Here is a 21,621-nt window from a genome sequence, read left to right as displayed (position 1 = left end):
ATAGTTTGATTAATATGTTTCTTGGTGTGTTTCTCCTTGGATTTATCCTGTATGGGAGTCCGTGTGCTTCCTGGACTTGATTAACTGTTTCCTTTCCCATATTAGGGACGTTTTCAACTACAATCTTTTCAGATATTTTCTCAATCACTTTCTTTTTCTCGGACCCCTATAATTCGAATGTTGGTGCATTTAATGTTGTCCCAGAGGTTTCTGAGACTGTCCTCAATTCTTTTCATTCTGTTTTCTTTATTCTGCTCTGCAGTAGTTATTTCCACTATTTTATCTTCCAGGTCACTTATCCATTCTTCTGCCTCAGTTATTCTGCTATTGATCCCTTCTAGAGAATTTTTAATTTCATTTATTGTGTTCATCTCTGTTTGTTTGCTCTTTAGTTCTTCTAGGTCCCTGTTAAAACGTTTCTTGTATTTTCTCCATTCTATTTCCAAGATTTTAGATCATCTTTACTATCATTATTCTGAATTCTTTTTCAGAAAGACTGCCTATTTCCTCTCCATTTGTTAGGTCTGGTGGGTTTTTCCCTTGCTTCGACATGTGCTGTGTGTTTTTCTGTCTTCTCATTTTGCTTACTATGTTTGGGGTCTCCTTTTCGCAGGCTGCAGGTTTGTAGTTTCTGTTGTTTTTGGTGTCTGTCCCCAGTGGCTTAGGTTGGTTCAGTGGGTTATGTAGGCTTCCTGGTGGAGGGGCCTAATACCTGTGTTCTGGTGGATGAGGCTGGATCCTGTCTTTCTGGTGGGCAGGTCCACGTCTGGTGGTGTGTTTTGGGGTGTCTGTGGCCTTATTTTGATTTTAGGCGGCCTATCTGCTAATGGGTGGGGTTGTGTTCTTGTCTTGCTAGTTGTTTGGCATAGGGTGTCCTGCACTCCAGCCTGGTGGTCATTGAGTGGAGCTGGGTCTTGGCGTTGAGATGGAGATGTCTGCGAGATGTTCACTGTTTGATATTACGTGGAGCTGGGAGGTCTCTCGTGGACCAGTGTCCTGCACTTGGCTCTCCCACCTCAGTGGCACAGCCCTGATGCCTGGCTGGAGCACTAAGAACCTGTCCTCCACACGGCTCAGAATAAAAGGGAGAAAAAAAAGAAGATTAAATAAATAAAGTAAAATAAAGTTATTAAAATAAAATATAATTATTAAGAAAAAAGTTTTTTTAAGTAATAAAAAAAATGGACAGACAGAACCCTACGACAAATGGTAAAAGCAAAACTATACAGACAATATCGCACATGAAGCATACACATACACACTCACAAAGAGAAAAAGGGAGAAAAAAATATATATCATTGCTCCCAAAGTCCACCTCCTCAATTTGGGATGATTCGTTGTCTCTTCAGGTATTCCACAGATGTAGGGTACATCAAGTTGATTGTGGAGATTTAATCTGATGCTCCTGAGGCTGCTGGGAGAGATTTCCCTTTCTCTTCTTTGTTCGCAGAGCTCCCGGGGTTCAGCTTTGGATTTGGACCCACCTCTGCGTGTAGGTCGCCTGAGGGCGTCTGTTTTTCGCTCAGACAGGACGAGGTTAAAGGAGCCGCTGATTCGGGGGCTCTGGCTCACTCAGGCCGGGGGGAGGGAGGGGTACGGATGCGGGGCAAGGCTGGGAGGCAGAGGCCGGCGGGATGTTGCACCAGCCTGAGGCGCGCCGTGTGTTCACCCGGGGAAGTTGTCCCTGGATCCCGGGACCCTGGCAGTGGCGGGCTGCACAGGCTCCCCGGAAGGGGTGTGTGGATAGTGACCTGTGCTTGCACACAGGCTTATTGGTGGTGGCAGCAGCAGCCTTAGCGTCTCATGCCCGTCCCTGGAGTCCACGCTGATAGCCGTGGCTTGCGCCTGTCTCTGGAGCTCCTTTAAGCGGAACTCTTAATCCTCTCTCCTCGCGCACCAGGCAACAAAGAGGCAAGAAAAAGTCTCTTGCCTCTTCAGCAGCTCCAGACTTTTTCTTGGACTCCCTCCTGGCTAGCCGTGGTGCACTAGCCCCTTCAGGCTGTGTTCACGTAGCCAACCCCAGTCTTCTGTCTGGGATCCGACCGAAACCCGAGCCTCAGCTCCCAGCCCCCGCCCGTCCTGGCGGGTAAGCAGGCAAGCCTCTCAGGCTGGTGAGGGCTGGTCGGCACCGATCCTCTGTGCAGGAATCTCTACGCTTTGCCCTGTTGCTGTGCTCTCCTCCGTGGCTCCGAATCTACCCCACCTCTGCCCCCCGCAGTCTCCGCCCACGAAGGGGCTTCCTAGTGTGTGGAAACCTTTCCTCCTTCACAGCTCCCTCCCACTGGTGCAGGTCCCGTCCCTATTCTTTGTCTGTTTTTTTTTTTTTCTTTTACCCTACCCAGGTACGTGGGGAGTTTCTTGCGTTTTGGGAGGTCTGAGGTCTTCTGCCAGCATTCAGTAGGTGTTCTGTAGGAGTTGTTCCACATGTAGATGTATTTCTTATGTATTTGTGGGGAGGAAGGTGATCTCCACGTCTTACTCTTCTGCCATCTTAAAGCTCCTCTCATTTTTAAAAATATGGGTAGGCAGAGAATTTTTCAACTTAATATTTAAATTTCTGCTTCCCTCTTGATTAACAATTCCATCTTTATTTCTCTACTTGTGTTTTAGTATAAGCATTCAAGAGAAGCTAAACTTCACCTTCTGCAGTTTGTTTAGAAATAGCTTGAAGCAAATAGTCCAATTTCATCCTCAAAAGTTTTACCTTCCACTGAACACTAAGACAGGAACAATTTGTCTTCTTGGTCATTCTTACTAGAGAGTTATCAATTTTCTTGATCTTTTCAAAGAACATCCTTTTGGGGACTTCCCTGGTGGTCCAGTGGCTAAGGCTCCATGCTCCCAATGCAGGGGGGCCTGGGTTCGATCCCTGGTCAGGAAACTAGATCCCACATACCACAACTAAGAGTTCGCACGCTGCAGCTGAAGTTTCTGCATGTCACAACTAAAAGATCTGGCATGCTGCAACTAAGCCCCGCACAGCCCAATAAGTAAATAAATATTAAATATATGTATATTTAGGAAAAAAAAATCCTTTTGGTTTCAGTAATTTTTCTTTTATGTTCTGTTTCAATCTCATTGATTCCTGATCTTTATTAAGTCCTTCTTTTTCCTTTGGGTTTAATGTGCTCTTCCTTTTCTAGTTTCTTAAGGTGGATGCTTACATTATTGATTTGAGATCTTTTTTCTTTTCTAACATTTTGTTAGTAGCATTTTAATGCTACAGATTTCCTTCTAAGCAGTGCTTTAGCTTCATCCAGCAAATTTTCATATGTTGTGTTTTCATTCAGTTCAAAATATTTTCAAATTTCCCTTGAGAAGACTCTTTGGCACATGAATTATTTAGAAGTGTGTTATTTAATTTCCACATATTTAGAGATTTTCCAGTTTTTTTTTCTGTTATTGGCATCTAGTTTAATTCTTCATGGTCAGAGAACATATGCTGTGTAATTTCAGTTCTTTTACATTTATTAAGGTTGGTTTTATGGTCCAGAATATGGTCTATCTTGGTGAATATTCTGTGTGTACTAGCAAAGATGTATACATTTGTTGCTGTTGTTGAGTATAATGTTCAGTTAGATTCAGTTGGCTGATGTTTAGATCTTCTGTATCTTTCCTGCTTTTCTGTCTACTTGGTCTGTGTATTACTGAGAGTGGTTACAGTTCAGAATAATTGTGGATTTCTTTACTTCTTTCAGTTCTAGTAGTTTTTGCTTCATGTATTTTGGAACTTTAATTGTTAATTATGTACATATTTAGGATTGTTGGGTTGTCTTGATGAATTTACCTTTTTCTCATTAACTCAGGTCTTTATACCTGATAATTTTCCTTGTTCTGAAATATACTTTCTCAGATACTAATATAGCCATTCCAGCTTTCTTTTGACCACTGTGTGCATGATCCTTTTACTTTTAATCTATATAGCATTATATTTAAAAGGGTTTTTCTTTTTTTTTTTCCCGGTACGCGGGCCTCTCACTGTTGTGGCCTCTCCCGTTGCGGAGCACAGGCTCCGGACGCGCAGGCTCAGCGGCCATGGCTCACGGGCCCAGCCGCTCTGCGGCATGTGGGATCTTCCTGGACCGGGGCGTGAACCCGTGTCCCCTGCATTGGCAGGTGGACTCCCGACCACTGCGCCACCAGGGAAGCCCTTAAAATGGGTTTTTGATAACAGTTGGGTCTTATTTGTTAATTTAATCTGATAGTCTTATCTTTTTTTTTTTTTTTTGCGGTATGCGGGCCTCTCACTGCTGTGGCCTCTCCCGTCGCGGAGCACAGGCTCCGCACGCACAGGCTCAGCAGCCATGGCTCACGGGCCCAGCCGCTCCGCGGCATGTGGGATCCTTCCGGACCGGGGCACGAACCCATGTCCCCTGCATTGGCAGGTGGACTCTCAACCACTGCGCCACCAGGGGAGCCCTCTGATAGTCTTATCTTTTAAAAAATTATTTATTCGTTTATTTTAGGCTGTGTTGGGTCTTCACTACACGTGCGCTTTCTCTAGTGGTGAGCAGGGGCTACTCTTTGTTGCTGTGCGTTGGGTTCTCATTTTGGTGGCTTCTCTTGTTGCGGAGCATGGGCTCTAGGCGCGGGCTTCAGTAGTCGGTATGCGGGCTCAGTAGTTGTGGCTTGTGGGCTCTAGAGCGCAGGCTCAGTAGTTGCGGTGCACAGGCTTAGTTGCTCCGCGCCATGTGGGAACTTCTCAGACCAGGGCCCGAACCCGTGTCCCCTGCATTGGCAGGCGAATTCTTAACCATTGCACTGCCAGGGAAGTCCCTTGATAGTATATCTTTTAATTAGTATGTTTAGGTCATTTATTTTGTGTAATTATTGATATGTTTGAGTTTTATTATTTGTTACTCTTTGTTTCTTTTTTTTTTTTACGTGGGCCTCTCACTGTTGTGGCCTCTCCTGTTGCGGAGCACAGGCTCAGCAGCCATGGCTCACGGGCCTAGCTGCTCCGTGGCATCTTCCTGGACTGGGGCACGAATCCGTGTTCCCTGCATCGGCAGGCGCACTCTTAACCACTGCGCCACCAGAGAAGCCCACTCTTTGTTTCTTTTGGGTTTTGTTCCTGTTTTCCCTTTTCCTTCTTTTCAATTGAGTGTGTTTTTATTATCCATTTTAATGTATATATTGGTTTTCATGGCTGTTATCTCTTTGTCCTTCTTTTTAGTAATTGCTCTAAAGATTATAATATACTATATACTATATATACTTAATTTTCCTAGTATATCTAGAGTTTGTATTTTACCACCTCAAATAGAACATAAAGCCTAACAACTGTATATAGGTCCCATTGCCCTCCCCACTTATATGATAATTGTCATATGAATTATACATATGGGTTGAAAGCCCCCCCATGAAAATATTATAATATTCCGTTTCAAGAGCTGTGTTTTAAAGAGCTTAAGAGATGAAAATTAATCTTATACTTACCTAGATATTTCCCATTTTTGTTGCTCCTCCTTCATTCCTGAAGTTTCAAGTTTCCCTCTGATACCATTTTTCATTTAGCCTTAAAGCTTCCTTTACATTTCTATTAGAGCCAGCCTGTTGGCAGCATAGTGACTTAGTTTTGATTCATCTGAGAATATCTTTATTTCATTTCATTCCTGAAGGATATTTTCACTGAATATAGAATTCTGGGTTGTCAGTTGTTTTCTTCCAACATTTTAAAGATATGGTTCATGGTTTCTGATGAAAAGTCCTGTAGTTCAGATTGCCCCCTATATCAGGATTTTTCAACCTTAGCACTTTGGACTGGATAATTTTTTGTTGTGGAGGCCTATCCTATTCATTATAGGATGTTTAGCAGTATCCCCAATAGCACCTCCCTCCTCCCCAGCAGTGACAAAAAATGACTCCAGACATTGTCACATATACCCGTGGATGTGAAATAACCCCCAGTTGAGAACCACTGGCCTGTATGTAATATGTTGTTTTTCTCTGGCTGCTTTCAAGATTTTTCTTTTACTTATGGTTTTTAGCGGTTAGATTATGATGTGCTTGGACATGATTTGAATTTATCCTATTTGGGGTTTGCTTAGTTTCTTGAATCTGTACATTTATGCCTTTTGCAAACTTTCGGAAAGTTTCAACCACTGTTTCTTCCAAGTATTTTTTTGTACCGGTATCTTTTCTTTAGGGAGTCCGAAGACATGAATAGTAGCTCTTTTGATATTGTCCCACTGGTCCCTGAAGCCCTGTTCTTTCTTTTTCAAAAATATTTTCCCCTCTCTGTTCTTCAGATTGGATAATTTTTATTGATCTGTCTTCAGGTTTATACAGTGTTTCCTCTGTTGTTTGTTGAATGGCACACTTTAAAAAGATATGTCCATTTCCTAATCCCTGCAATTTGTGAATATTACCTTATGTGACAAAAGGTGTGATTAATTAATTTGAGGATTTTGAGAGGAGGATAAATTCCTAGATTATCTGGTAAGCTCTAATTCCAATGCCAAGTATCCTTATAAGAGTGAGGCAGAGGGAGATTTGCTAGACAGAAGAGGGGGAGGCAGTGTAAACACAGGGGCAGAGTTAGAGTGATGCAGTCACAAGGAATGCTGACAGCTACCAAAAGCTGGAAGGGGCAAAGTACAGGTTGTTCCCTAGAGCCTTCAGAGGTAGTACAGCCCTGTCAACACCTTGATTTCAGACTTTTTGATTGTATCCTTGATTGAGACCTTCAGATCTCTGACAGAATAAATTTCTGTTATTTTAAACCACCCAGTTTGTGGTAATTCGTTATAGCAGCCATAGAAAATTAATACATCTGCCGTCTTGATTCTGCTATTCAGCCTCTCCAGTGAAGTTTTTATTTCAAATATTATGATTTTCAGCTCTAAAATTTCCATTTGGTCCTATTTAATAGCTTCTCCTTCTCAGATGAGATTTATCTTTCCATTTGTTTGAGTGTTCGCCTTTACCTCATGGAGCATGGTTATATTAGCCACTTTAAGATTTTTGATAATTCCAATATCTGGGTTATTTTTGGTTCGCATCTATCTGTTGGTTGTTTTTTCTTCCAATTCTTGCCCAAATTTTCCTACTTCTTGATATGTTGGGTAAGTTTGAGTTATATACTGGACATTTCTAGTATTAAGTTGTGAGAATTGGGATCCTGTTAAAATCCTTTGGAGAATTTACTGTTGTTTTAGTAGGCATCAATCTGATTAGATTCAAACCAGTTTTTACTTGGTTTTATGGGCAGTAGTTCCAATATCAGTTTCATTTTCTAAACCTTTGCTGTAGTATTTGAGTCTGTTTGCTATGTGCACCAGTCAGGGATGGTCTGGGCTTGGGCGGTGTTTATTTTGTATTTCCGTTCTCAGTGCCTTTGTCATGCTTCTTTGGAAATTCCATGCATGTCCAACTTGGGGGAGGGGAGTTTAGTACTTAAGTTGGTTCATAACTAGAATTATAGATATAAAAGATTCACAAGCTCGATACTAATTGAAGTGGTAAGGATAGATTTTATTCAATAAATACTACGACAGGGAAGAGAGTCCAGCATGAACTGAATTCAACTTTGCCAAAACAAAAGGCAGCAGACTTTTAAGAAGTTGGAATGTGCTAAGGGAAAGGCACAGAGCGGTGTTGAAGGGGATTGATCCATATGGCTAGGGCAACAAGGTTTGTAATTGGTACTTATCCAGAGGAGAAATAAACTTCTCTTTATAACAGAGGCAGTGGTGCAAGTTAGAGCAAGGCACCCACCAAAAGTTGGGCCCTTATCTTCCTACAGGGTCTGGGAACAAGAGTGAGAGTTATCTCCTTGAATGTTTGCATTTTAAACAGATGGCTCTTGGGTCCTTGAGAAGACAGTTTTAGGTGGTAGACAATTTATATCTCAAGGGAGCAGAGGAAGTATTTATAATTGCAAGCTTTCTAAAGTAACTGCTCTAAGAGGGAGTTCAGGGGCCTGTCTATCACCAAGATTTAGCTGGAACAAACAGTAAATTCTGGCAGCACTGAGCTTTCTCAGGCAGGAACTTAAGGGGGCTGGAGGGGTCATCTTAGGGATAGAGCCTTAAGCTATTAGAAACTATCCTAGTGTGTTCAAGTCTGTTAGTGTGAGTAATCATTTATAACAAGTCATTTATGCTGAGAGTCTGCAGTTTTTTGTTGTTGTTTGTTTGTTTTTGCAGTACGCGGGCCTCTCACTGTTGTGGCCTCTCCTGTTGCGGAGCGCAGGCTCCGGACGCACAGGCTCAGGGGCCATGGCTCACGGGCCCAGCTGCTCTGCGGCATGTGGGATCTTCCTGGACCGGGGCACAAACCTGTGTCCCCTTCATCGGCAGGCAGACTCTCAACCACTGCACCACCAGGGAAACCCCAAGTCTGCAGTTTTTATAGGTCAGGATTGAGGCCTAGTTAAGAAGAGGGTTCAGAGGAGCCTGGCTAGAGTTTGGTCAAAGAGAGAGTCTTTGTCATAGATTACGTTCTTCTGCTCTTCTTTCATGGGAGTTCTCCAGTATTCTCCAGCTCCCAGTGACCCCTTGCTTCCTTTGGCCAGAAAAATTGGCTTTTCTTATTAGAGTTTCAGTCTCGCATGTTGTTGCTCAGTTCTGGGCCTGACTGTGCCTGACTTCAGGGTGAAGAGGCTATAGAGAAAGCATAGGTGTCCTCTTGGGGTCTTTTTTTAAAATTATTTTTAAAAATTTTTTGGCCGCACCGCGCGTCATGTGGGATCCTAGTTCCCCATCCAGGGATCAAACCCGTGTCCCCTGCATTGGAAGCATGGAGTCTTAACCCTTGGACCATCAGGGAAGTCCCCTCTTGGGGTCTTAATGTATATGCTGTCTCCATCATTGTGTCAGCAGTGCAGATCTGCACTGAGGCTGGCCTTGGGACCAGACTGGGAGAGGGGAAAAAGAAGGAAAAAACCTCAGGAACTTAACCCACCCACTCTGGCTTTCAAGAGGCTTTTCCCCCTGTTTTTTGGCCAAATGAACTTCTCTTCCAAATGAGGTTCTTCCTTACTGCACCTTCCGCACAATTTCCCATTCTTCTTGGCTTTGGGTCATAGCTAGGAAATAAAGTGTGTGTGTGGTAGGGTGACCAAAAGGAAATTTATTGTTTGGTCAAATTTCAAAGGAAATTTGTGTATTCAACAGGATATTTATGTATTCGTCTGTTTTCAAGCTGATTTCCCTCTCCAATCTACCTATTGTATACTTTTCAGGGTCCTTAGGTAGCTGATGCTTTGCATTTTTTTTCTGGAGATTTTAGTTGTAAACAGTTGGAGAGAAAGTTTGCAGCAGGCTTACACTCATCATTCCTGAAATTTAAAATACTTAGGCCAGGACTTCCCTGGTGGTGCAGTGGTTAAGAATCCACCTGCCAATGCAGGGGATACGGGTTTGAGCCTTGGTCTGGGAAGATCCCACATGCCATGGAGCAACTTAGCCTGTGCGCCACAATTACTGAGCCTGCGCGCTAGAGCCCACGAGCCACAACTGCTGAGCCTGCGTGCCACAACTACTGAAGCCTGCTTGCCTAGAGCCTGTGCTCTGCAACGAGAGGCCACTGCAATGAGGAGCCTGCGCACTGCAACTAGAGAAAGCCTGCATGCAACAACGAAGACCCAACGTAGCCAAAAATAAATAAGTAAATAAATAAATTTATAAAAAATAAAAACAAAAGGTGAGTGGATAAACAAAAAAAATACTTAGACCAGTGAGTTTTAATATTTAAAACAGTATGGAAAAGTTCATTGATAAAGTTTTAGATTCCACATTAGAAACTAGTATTTAAGAAACTCTACTGCTTGTCAAGTTTTGGTGTAGTACCAAAAAAGAATCCACAGTTATCTGAAAAGACTCTTAAAATACTCTTCCCCTTTTCCAACCATACATTTGTGTGAGACCAGGTTTTCTTTTCAGCCAAAATGATGTTGTAATACATTAAATGCAGAAACAGATATGCGAATCCACCTGTCTTCTATTAAGTCAGACATTAGAAAGATTTGCAAAAATGTAAAATAATTCTATTCTTTTCATTAATGTTTTGTTTTAGAAAATATAATTTTCATAAAAATATGTTAAAGTGTATTGGATTAAATGTGATTATATTTAATTGAATTGAAAATATCCTAACATTTTCTCACTTTTAATTCCTAATATGGTAAATATTGATAGATAGACCCAACCTAAACAAAAAAGCTCTTCAGTTTTTAAGTATGTAAAGGGGTTTTGAAACCAAATAGTTTTGAGAATTGCTGATTTACTAGGTAATTGGTTTCCATGTATTTATAACTTGTGTATTCCTCTTCTGTTCCTTAATAGTCAGCAGTAATCAAAAATACATGAACTCTGGGGGGAGTGAAAAGAACATGCATTTGACTCCCAGCTTCAACCACTTATTTTCCAAGGTTGAAGAGCCATTTAACTTCTTAGTATCTGTATTATACTTGTAAAGTGAGGATAATACTTTAAATGATTGTTGTGAGGGAAATGCTAGGATATACCTGAATTACAGACATTTAGTAAATGTTCCTTGGTATAGAGTTACATATTTTTAGCAACTCTCAGCCTTTGTGACGGTGTAAAAACCTCTCATCTTAAGCCAGTAGGTGTTCTCCAACTTAGTCTGTTGATCCCTTTCCAATAAGAAAGAATGGTGTAATTTATGAAGATCCCAAGAACAGTAAATTTCATGTTGTCTGTCTTTAGTGACATGTTGAAATGATTGAGTTCTTTAATTCCAACTTGGTTCTGTTCTTGTGGTAACCAGATCAGAAAAGGCCAGAAGTATGATCAGCGATAGTGTCTAGGTCCAGTTTGGGAATGAGATTGGAAGTGAATTTGAAAAACAAACTGAGATCATGAAATAAGCCCAGGAGAAAAAGGCAAGCAGGATGTGAGTACTATAAAGTGGGACTGATGTCAAATCCGAGGTCCATGATGTTCATAGTATCAGAGGAGGGCAGGTAGTCAGTGAGGATCAAAATAGGTAGTTCAGATTTTATAAAGGAAATCCAACACTTGATGTCAGGGAGGAAATGGACACTGGTTGATGAGGCTCCTGGGTTCAGGTGCTAGGTACAAGGACAGAGAGACAAAAGGAAAAGAATCCAGTTCCTGGAAGAAGAGTGGGGCCAAGGTCATCCCAGTGCAAATATTGTTAGTGTAGTTGCAAACATGGAGCTGAAGCTTTTGTAGGAGAATGTGGAATATTAATTGACAACCTTTACAGCCAGGCCTCTGGGCTGAATCAAAGTGCAATGGAGTCACTTCATATTTAATTTCTGTTTTTTGAACTAAACTTTTAGTCTCTAACCAAAAGAGAGCAAGAGAGAAATGGCTATTACAATAGTGCAAATGTTACTACCTGTAATTCTACTCTGAGCATCTGTTTCAGGGTAAGCATGAGATGGGAAGCATTTACTTTGTTTTCTCAGTTGGCCTCAATTGTTGTCCCTCTTGTAGTGTTAACATGTTAGTTTACTTTGTTACTTGTTTTTAAAGATGCATAGTTTTCCCTACTATCTGAACTCTAAGGTTAGCTCTTTTATCTGGTACTTAACTGAGGAAAATGGTCATCAAAGGAAAGCTGAATTATAAGTGGGTTTTCTTTTGTTTGTTTTTTGTTTTCGTTTTAGATTCCAATTGTTTAAATTCTGTGTAATTCTACTGTAAAGCTTTTTTAGTTCTATGACAACTTACTACTCTTACATTTCTTTTTTTCTCTTACATGCCCCATGTTTCCTCACCCATACTTTGTGTTCTGGATACCAGTTCCTATTAGCTAGCTTTCAGTTGTTTTTCTCTTTTTATAGTACATTTAAAAAAATCAAGTAATACGTACCTATTGAAAAATATTCAAACCACACATATCTATGGAGTAGGGAATGAAAGTCTTACCAGTCTTACCACTCAGTGAGGCTACCACCGTGCAATTTGATGTGTATCCTCCCTGAACTTTTTAATGCATATATAAGCATATGTAGTAGGATGTTTTCAAAATACAATCATAATAAGCATATTGTTTTGAATTTGTATTTTTTGCTTAATATTTCTTGGACATTTTACCATACCAGTATTTATAATTAGGCACTCTTGGTGTACATTTCACTCCTGATTTTTCACATAAGCAGTGCTGCAGCAAACATTTTTACATAAATGACTTTGGGTACTTGAATCATTTTTGCCCATAGTATGTAGATTGCTGGTTCAAAGAAATGTGCATTTACAATTTTGAGCTGTTCTTCAAAAATTTTCTTCTCAAAAAGTACGATAACCAAATTAAAAAGATAATGACAAAATGGAAAAATTTATACCAAAGACAAAGGGCATATATTCCTACTATACAGAGAGCTTCTAAAAACTGAAAGAAGCCACACCATAGGAAAATGGTCAAAAGATAGAAACAAGTAGTCCACACAGAAAAACAAATGCAAATGTCCTTTAAATTTTGGGAAAGGTGCTCAATCTCACTGTAATAGAGAAACACAAATAAAAACTGCTCTGAAGTAGTATTTATCTAATTGGCAAAAATCCAAAATATTGACTACATAGTTTCTTGGCAAGGCTGTGAGGAAATAATCACTCTCATATATTGTTGAGAATACAAAAAGATAAAGAGCCAATAGATAGGAAATTTGGCAGTATTCACAAAATTATATAAACCTTAAGCTTCATCTCAGCATTCTTCTATGACTTGAACCCAGAGGCACAGAAAACAGGAAAACAAAGTGACATGTATATGAGCACTATTGCAGCACTATTTAATACCAGAAGACAGGAAACAACCCACTGTCCATCAGTAAGGTATAGTTGAGGAAAGTGTGATACTTGTATAATGATGAAGTACTATGGTAACATAGGGCAGAAGTCTAGTACAGTATAACAGGGTATTAATATTGATAGTCAAGATACAGAACATTTCCATTACCACAAGAATCCCTCTTGCTGCCCTTTTATAACCACGCATTTCCTTCCCACTCCCACCCTGTCCATAACCCCAGGAAGGCATTAAATCTGCTCACCATTTCTATAATTTTATCATTTCAAGAATGTCAGATAAATGGAATTATATAGTGTGTAACCTTTGGGATTGGCTCCCCCCACCCAATTCAGCATAATTCCCTGGAGATACATCCAGGTTATTGCATGTATCGATAATTTTTTTCTTTTTATTGCTAAGTAGTGTTCCATGGTATGGGTATACCACAGTTTGTTTAACCATTTGCCTGTTGAAGGACATCTGGGTGGTTTACATTTTTTGACTTCACAAATGAAGTTGCTGTAAACATTCATGTAAAAGTTTTTGCATGAATATAAATCTTCATGTCTCTGGGATAAAAGCCCAAGAATACAACTGCTCACTTGTATGGTGGTTGCATGTTTAGTTTTACAAGAAACTGCCAAACTGTTTTCCAGGGGTCTGTACCATTTAAAATTCTCATCAGCAAAGTACGGGTGATTCAGTTTCAACATATCCTTGTCAATATTTGGTATTGTTACTCTTCTGTTTTAGCCATTCTGATAGGTGTGTAGTGATGTCTCAGTGTGGTTTTAATTTGCATTTTCTCAGTAGCTAATGATGATGAGCATCTTTTCATGTGCATGTTTGCCATCTATACATCTTCTTCAGTTAATGTCTCTTTATGTCTTTTGCTTGTTTTCTAATTGGAGTTGTTTTTCTACTGTTGAGTTTTTCCTTTTATGGATCTTACTTTCAGTGTCAAGTTTAAGAACTCTGCCTAGCTCTGTGGTCTGAAGGTTTTATTCCATATATTATTCTAAAAGTTTCAAGTTTTATATTTAAGATTGTCATCCAATTTGAGTTAGTATTTGTATAAGGTGTGAGTTTAGGTTAATGTATATTTTTTTTGTTTGCCAATTTTGGTCTCCATTAGCTCTTGCAACATTTGTTGACAAAGCTGTTTTCCTCCATTGAATTATTTTTTGCACCTTTGTCAAAATTCAGTTGGGCATATTTGTGTGGCTCTATTTCTGGGTTTTCTGTTCTGTTCCATTGATATATGTGTGTATCCCTTTGCAAATACAGTAAGTCTTGGCTTACTGTAGCTACATAGTAAGTATTTCCCCACTTTATTCTAACTTTTAAAAATTGTTTTTGCTATTCTAGTTATTTTGCCTTTCCATAAAAATTATAGAATAATAATTCTATATATACAAAAGTTTTTGCTGGGATTTTAATAAGAATTACATCACCTGTATATCAGTTTGGAAAAAATTGACACCTTTACTGTGTTGAATCTTCCATTCCATAAACACTATTATTTAGATCTTCTTTGATTTCTTTCATCTGCATTTGTAGTTTTCAACATATAGTCCTCTTGATGTTTTGTTAGATTAGCACTTCTTTCATTTTTTTCCTTTTATTATAAATGGTATTACTTTTAATTTTGGTGTCCATGTGTTCATTTCTAGTATATAGAAATACAGTTGCTTTTTGCAGGTTGATCTTATGTCACAAATTTGGATGGATTTTATTTTCATTTTCATTTCAGTGTAAATGAACTTTCCTTGAGACTTCTTTGACCCATGGATTATTTAGAAGTATGTTCCAAATATTTGGAGGTTTTTCTGTTATCTTTCTATTGTTGATTTCTAGTTTGATCCTGTTGTAGTCAGAGAATACATTTTATAATTTCAGTTATTTTAAATTTGTCAAGGTTTATTTTATGGCCCAGGATATGGTCTATCTTGTTATTTGTTCAGGGGCACTTGAAAAGCATGTATATTTTGCTGTCGCTCATTGGAATATTATATAAATGTTGGTTAGATCCTGTTGGTTGAATGTGTTACTGATTTTTTTTTTTTTTTTTTTTGCGGTACGCGGGCCTCTCACTGTTGTGGCCTCTCCCGTTGCGGAGCACAGGCTCCGGACGCGCAGGCTCAGCGGCCATGGCTCACGGGCCCAGCCGCTCCGCGGCATGTGGGATCTTCCCAGACCGGGGCACGAACCCGTGTCCCCTGCATCGGCAGGCGGACTCTCAACCACTACGCCACCAGGGAAGCCCTTGATTTCTTTTACATCTTTGCCGATTGTCTGGCTGATGGGTAATAAAAGTCCTGGCACCTTAGTTGGTCTTTACTTACACCACCAGGCAGAGATGTTGTGGTGCCCCATTATAGCCTCTCAAGGGTAGAAAATCTAGGTTTCCTTCTTGGTCTTTGCTGGCATGGGTGGGGCCCGTTTTTTCTGCAGTGTTTGACTGGAGTAGAGTTTTTATTGTCTAAAAAGTTTTCTGTATTGCTAAGCTGTCCCTTTTTTGATCCATTGTCTGGAGAGCACTGGGTTTTGTTGTTTTTGTTGTTTTTTTCTCTGCCTGTTGGTGTGTTTAGCTTGCCAATCTTCAAGTCTAGGATATACCAGGCAAAAAGAAAACCTAGGGGATTCACCACTATGTTGTTACTTGGGTCCAGAGTTTCCCAGCTGATTTTCCTTCTCTTTACCTTTCAGAGTTTTCTTTTGTTTGATTCGTATGTAATATCCAGGGTTTTTAGTTCTACTTAGCTGGAGAAATAGAGAAAAGTACAACTACTCTGTCTTCCTGGAAGTCAAGGTTGTCTGTCTAATTTACTTTTGTATATAGTGTGAGGTAGGACACTTTTTTCCCAAATAGATAGTTAGTAGTCCTAGTATCAGTTATTGAATAACTCATTCTTCTCCAGTGATTTGAAATGTCACCCCTGCTAGATATGAAATTCTCATATTTTTGCATATTTAAAGACACATAGTAGAAGTTCGCTGACTTGCCTAATTAACTGACTAAACCCCTTTATTTCCATTATGAAACATATAACCTGATACCCTTGACATATTTCTACTCTCACCAATTGAGTTGAATCTGCTTACCAAGAATTAGAGGTATTGTATCTTTCAGGTGTGCTTCTTACTATAATCTTGTATATTATATAAATTAACAAAAATAGTGCTGAAAGAAAATTGCTTTTGTGAAAACGAAGTTGATTGCTTTGGAAAGACTTACAAAGAAGTCACTTAAAAAAATTACTTACTTGTGAATTAGGCCTGGGTGAGACCACTGTAAATGTTTAGGGGGAAAATATATACAAAAATTCATTTTGTGTTAAGTGGTTTGAAGTACTCCATCTATTGCAAAAAGACCTAAATTAGAAGAACTCATAGCTAGTATATTAGAGAAGAGGGCTTCTAAAGCCACCTGTATGTAGGTGTATCTGTTTCTGGACCTTAATCTATATTCTACTGGTCTATTTGATATTCTATACCAATATCGTATTCTTTTAAATTGCTTTAATATTTTAGTGCATTTTGATATCTGATAGGGTATGTTTGCCTATAGTGGGAATTTCAGCTGAAAAGAACAAAACCCAACTAAAACTGTCTTAACGTAATAAAGAAACACATTAGTTCAAGGAACTGGAGGTTTAGGGGGCAGTTTTTAGTACTTACTTTAGCAGATCTGGCTCTATTTCCCAGAAGCTCTCCTTTCATTTGTTTGTCAGCTTCATTCTCCAGCTGGTGACAAGATGGCTGCAGGCCTCACATCTGTCCATGACAAAATACAAAGACAGTCTTTTACTACGTTTCTCAAGAGCCAGTCATCATTACCCTGAAGTTGCTAGCATAGTTTTCCTTGCATCCCATTGGCCTTAAGTGGGTTAATATGGACAAAACTAGCAAGGAAGAGATTGTCATGATTGGCTTAGATGAGTTCTCAGTCCTGCATGTACATTAGAATCACTTGGATGGCTTTTAAAAATAGTAATGCCTGAGTGACAATCCACACTGATTAGAATCTCTGAAGTAGGGGCCCCAAGCTCCTGTATTTTTTAAAAAGCTCCATAGGTGATTCTAAATGGAGGGAAAGCTTTCATTAACCCAAATACACCTTTGAAGCTAGAGTCATTCCCCCAAGTTGCATGGCTAAAATAATAATAATGAGGTGGCAACTATAAGGATAATTGGGATATTGTTAGGAAAAGAGAAAATGAATGCTGGATATACAACCTACCAACTATTATACCAACTCTTATTGTTGTTTTTTTTTTAACCAACTCTTATCATTATACTCTTTTTTTAAGATTAATTTTGTAGATTAATTTTTTAGATTAGTAAGGGGGTGGGGAGACAGGTTCCCACAGGAAGGAATCACAGTTGGTGCCCAAGTATCCCTGACAAAATCTCTCTGCTTTTCAGTGTCTCAAAAAGTCTATCACTTGTGATTTTTTACATCATGCACCAGTTATTATTTAGACTTGGTTGTACCTTTTTTTTTTTTTTTTTTCCAATTTGGCTGCGCCTGGTCTTAGTTGAATGTAGCACGCCGGTTTTTTGTTGCGGCATGCGTGATCTTTAGTTGTGGCATGTGAACTTTTAGTTGAGGCATGTGGAATCTAGTTCCCTGACCAGGCATGGAACCTGGGCCCCCTGCATTGGGAGTGCAGTCTTAGCCACTGGACCACCAGGGAAGTTCTGGTTGTAAGTTTTTATTTGCAAGTAATTTCAAACAGAAAAATTGCAAGAATACAAATTAATTTTTCTGGTTTCTCCCTGTTCGTCATTTCTTGAATACCACATCGTCCTCTTTTTTTTTAACATTATTAATTTTGCTGCTGTATATACTTGAGTCATTATTTTAGAAGTCTGTATGGTAGGTTTTGAGACCTTGCAATAACCCCCCAAAAGTATCTACCTTGTAGATGTAAAAGTATCTGCACTTGAATGCGAGGGCTTGTTGAATTCTAGATTAAAATGCATTTCCCTGAGTACATTGAAGAACTTGCTTCATCATTGAGAAAACAGAATCAGTATTTTGGATAGTCAATATCCAAAATCAGAAGCTGATTTTTTTTGCTTGCTAAACCAGGATGGCTCTTTATGTAAAATAGTCTCTCTGAAGAAAGCAGAGAGCTATTCTAGGTTCAGAAGTGACTTAGGTTTGTAACATTTCCTTTCTTTGTTCTAAAAGAGTTTGCATAAGTTGGATTTATTTGTTCTTTGAATTTTAATAGAACTTGCCTGTGAAACCATCTGGACCTGGTGTTTTCATTATGGAAAGATTTCTTAATGACTAATTCAATTTTATTACTTTTGTTATTTTAATTTTTCTGTAAATTTGTACATTTTACTTTTTCTCAGATTTATTGATGAAGCTTTTAATATTGCCATGTCTTTTGAATGTCTGTAGCATCTATAATTATGACTCCCCTTTTATTCCTGGTAATTTGGTGTGCTTTTTTTCATTTTTAAAAAAATTTATTGAAGTATAGTTGATTTACAATGTGTTAATTTCTGCTGTACAGCAAAGTAATTCAGTTACACATATATATATGTTCTTTTTCATATTCTTGTCCATTATGGTTTATCACAGGATATTGAATACAGTTCCCTGTGCTATACAGTAAGACCTTGTTTATCCATGGTATATATAATAGTTTGCATCTGCTAATGCCAAACTCCAGTCCATCCCTCCCACAGCCCCTGCCCTTGGCAACCAAAAGTCTGTTCTCTGTGTCTGTGAGTTTGTTTTGTAGATAAGTTCATTTGTGTCATATATATTGTATTTGTCTTTCTCTTTCTGACTTAATTCACTTACTGTGATAATCTCTAGGTCCATCCATGTTGCTGCAAATGGCATTATTTCATTTTTTTATGGCTGAGTAGTACTCCATTGTATATATATACCACATCTTCTTTATCCATTCCTCTGTTGATGGACATTTAGATTGTTCCATGTCTTGGCAATTGTAAATAGTGCTTCAATGAAGAGTGGGGGTACATGTATCTTTTCAAATTATAGTTTTGTCTGGATATATGCCCAGGAGTGGAATTGCAGGATCATATGGCAACTCTATTTTTAGTTTTTTGAGGGACCTCCATACTGGTTTTCATAGTGGCTGCACCAGTTTACATCCCCACCAACAGTATAAGAGGGTTTCCTTTTCCCCATATGCTTTCCAGCATTTGTTATTTGTAGACTTTTTAATGATTGCCATTCTGACCAGTGTGAGGTGGTACCTCATTGTAGCTTTGATTTGCATACCTTTAATAGTTAGCAGTGTTGAGCATTTTTTCATGTGCCTGTTGGCCATCTATATGTCTTCTTCGGAGAAATGTCTATTTAGGTCTTCTGCCCATTTTTTGATTGGGTTGTTTGTTTTTTTGTTATTGAGTTGTTTGAGCTGGTTGTATATTTTGGAAATTAAGCCCTTGTCGGTCACATCATTTGCAAATATTTTCTCCCAGTCCATAGTTTGTCTTTTCATTTTGTTTGTGGTTTCCTTTGCTGTACAAAAGCTTTTAAGTTTGTTTAGGTCCTATTTGTTTATATTTGCTTTTATTTCTGTTGCCTTGGTACGATTTATGTCAGAGAATGTCTTGCGTATATTCTCTTCTCAGAGTTTTATGGTGTCATGTCTTATATTTAAGTCTTTAAGCCATTTTAAGTTTATTTTTGTGTATGGTGTGAGGGTGTGTTCTAACTTCATTGATTTACATGTGGCTGTCCAGCTTTCCCAACACCACTTGCTGAAGAGACTGTCTTTTCTCCATTGTATTTTCTTGCTCTTTTGTTGAAGATTAATTGACCATAGGTATGTGGGTTTATTTCTGGGCGCTCTTTTCCTTTTTTCATTGATTAGTCTTGCCAGACTCTGTCCATTTTTTAGTCATGACAAAGAACTACCTTTTGTTTTGCTGAGCCTTTCTTCTATATTTTGTTTTCTGTTTCATTAAATTCTGCTTTTATTTGTATTATTTCCTTTTATCTACTTTTCTTTATGTTCTTCTTTTCTAATTGAAGACAGATGATCAGTTCATTAATTTATTTTTAACTTTTATTTTTCTGATGTAACTATTTACAAATCTCCTTTTTATATACTCCTTTTGGTGCATCCCACAAAGTTAGCTATATAGTCTTTAATTTTACTTTTAAGTATTTTCCAAATTCTATTATGATTTCTTCATTGACTCATGAGTTTTTAGAAGTTTCTAAATATTAATATATAAGGTTTTTGAAAAGCTGTCTTTTTATTATAATTGTCAGAATATGGTTGTAGGGTGCCAAGTACATGAAAAATGTAGAGACTTTTTTATGGCCTAGCATTTGATTGATTTTTGTATATGTTCTGTTTATATTCTTCTGTTTGGAAGTTATATTTGTATATGTTTATTACATCAAACTTAGCGGTTATGATGTCAGTTCTTCTTTAGCCTTACTAATATTTTGTCTCCTTAATTTATTACTGAGATAAACATGTTAAAAGTTCTCTATGATGATGATTTTGTCAATTTTTCCCTGTGGTTCTATTTTGGAGCTATATTAATAGGTACATATAAGTTTAGCTGTTATATATATTGAATAAAACCTTTTATCATGGGCTTCCCTGATGGCGCAGTGGTTGAGAGTCCGCCTGCTGATGCAGGGGACACAGGTTCGTGCCCTGGTCCTGGAAGATCCCACATGCCACGGAGTGGCTAGGCCTGTGAGCCATGGCGGCTGAGCCTGCACTCCGCAACGGGAGAGCCCACAACAGTGAGAGGGCCACGTACAGCCAAAAAAAAAAAAAACCCTTTTATCATGATGTAGTTAATTTCCTTATCACTAGTAATAGTTTTGCCTTAAGTTATTAATATAGCTACATCAGTTTTGTATTGATTAGCATATGCCTGGTATTTTAATTTTTTTCATATTTTTATTTTCAATCATTCAGTGCTCTTTGGTTCTTAGGTGTGTTTCTTTGGAAAAGCATGTAGACTACTACTAGTTAAACCTTATGTAAAATATTTTCTGTGTGGTTACAGTGCAGAAGCTGCTGAAAAATGGCAGAAGAAGTGGTGGTAGTAGCCAAATTTGATTATGTGGCCCAACAAGAACAAGAGCTGGACATCAAGAAGAATGAGAGATTGTGGCTTCTGGATGATTCTAAGTCCTGGTGGCGAGTTCGAAATTCCATGAATAAAACGGGTTTTGTGCCTTCTAACTACGTGGAAAGGAAAAACAGTGCTCGGAAAGCATCGATTGTAAAAAACCTAAAGGATACGTTAGGTAAGTTATTTTTGTATTAAAACAAGAATGACAGTACTTTCTTTTAAATGAATGCTGGAGCTTGGCTGTTTGTACTGAATTTTGGCAGCAGTGGGCAGAATCAACTAGAATATCCCAGGGCTGGGATTTCAGCTAGGCAAGGTAAATTTGGCTCATAGCAGGGATATTCAAGTCAGGTGTGTTCAAGGAGACCGGTGAAGGTCAGTTTCTGTAAATCTAGCTGGTGGATCTGGCCAGAGTTCACGAGTCAAGCCAGAGTGATGCTGACAGTGGAACTTAACTCTGATCTTCTATCAGGGGCTCCTTGAACCATGAGTGCCTGTTGGAATTTAGACAGATTCTACATCTAATTGAGATAGGGATAAAATGAGTGAGATGCAGAATATCCTCCTTGTCATCAAGGCAACATATTTTACAGGATTGCTTCATTGCTTCATTTTACATCTAATGGCTTATATTTTGAACTGTGCTTTTAAAAACAAACTATCATTTTATTCTTATATTTGATAAAAGAGTTTTAAATTGTGCATTACTGTATATTAGCATCTACAAAGCTTATCTCTTTCTTATTTTGTTTCTTTTTTTTCCTCTTCTTTCTTCCCCTAACTGTAAAG

At 38.7% G+C, this 21,621-nt stretch overlaps 1 protein-coding gene across 3 annotated transcripts in view; it reads left to right on the top strand.

Moving 5' to 3' along the window:
* Positions 1–21,621, top strand: part of NCK1 (NCK adaptor protein 1) — a 92,570-nt gene that overhangs the window by 41,644 nt on the left and 29,305 nt on the right. For 2 of the 3 annotated variants that reach the window (XR_013828309.1, XM_079921272.1), the window contains exon 2: positions 20,764–21,007. Coding sequence is in view for 2 of the 3 variants with exons in the window: in XM_079921272.1 (XP_079777398.1) it covers positions 20,782–21,007 (226 nt within the window). In the remaining variant the exon portion in view is untranslated. Of the gene's footprint in view, positions 1–20,533; positions 21,008–21,621 lie in introns of those variants that run through there. The other variant, XM_079921273.1, reaches the window with a different exon arrangement.

The sequence above is a fragment of the Stenella coeruleoalba genome (genome assembly GCF_951394435.1).
Source record: "Stenella coeruleoalba genome assembly, chromosome: 5".
Classification (NCBI taxonomy): domain Eukaryota; kingdom Metazoa; phylum Chordata; class Mammalia; order Artiodactyla; family Delphinidae; genus Stenella; species Stenella coeruleoalba.
The sequence above is the reverse complement of the archived record's forward strand: the minus strand, read 5'-3'. Positions and strand labels throughout refer to the sequence as shown.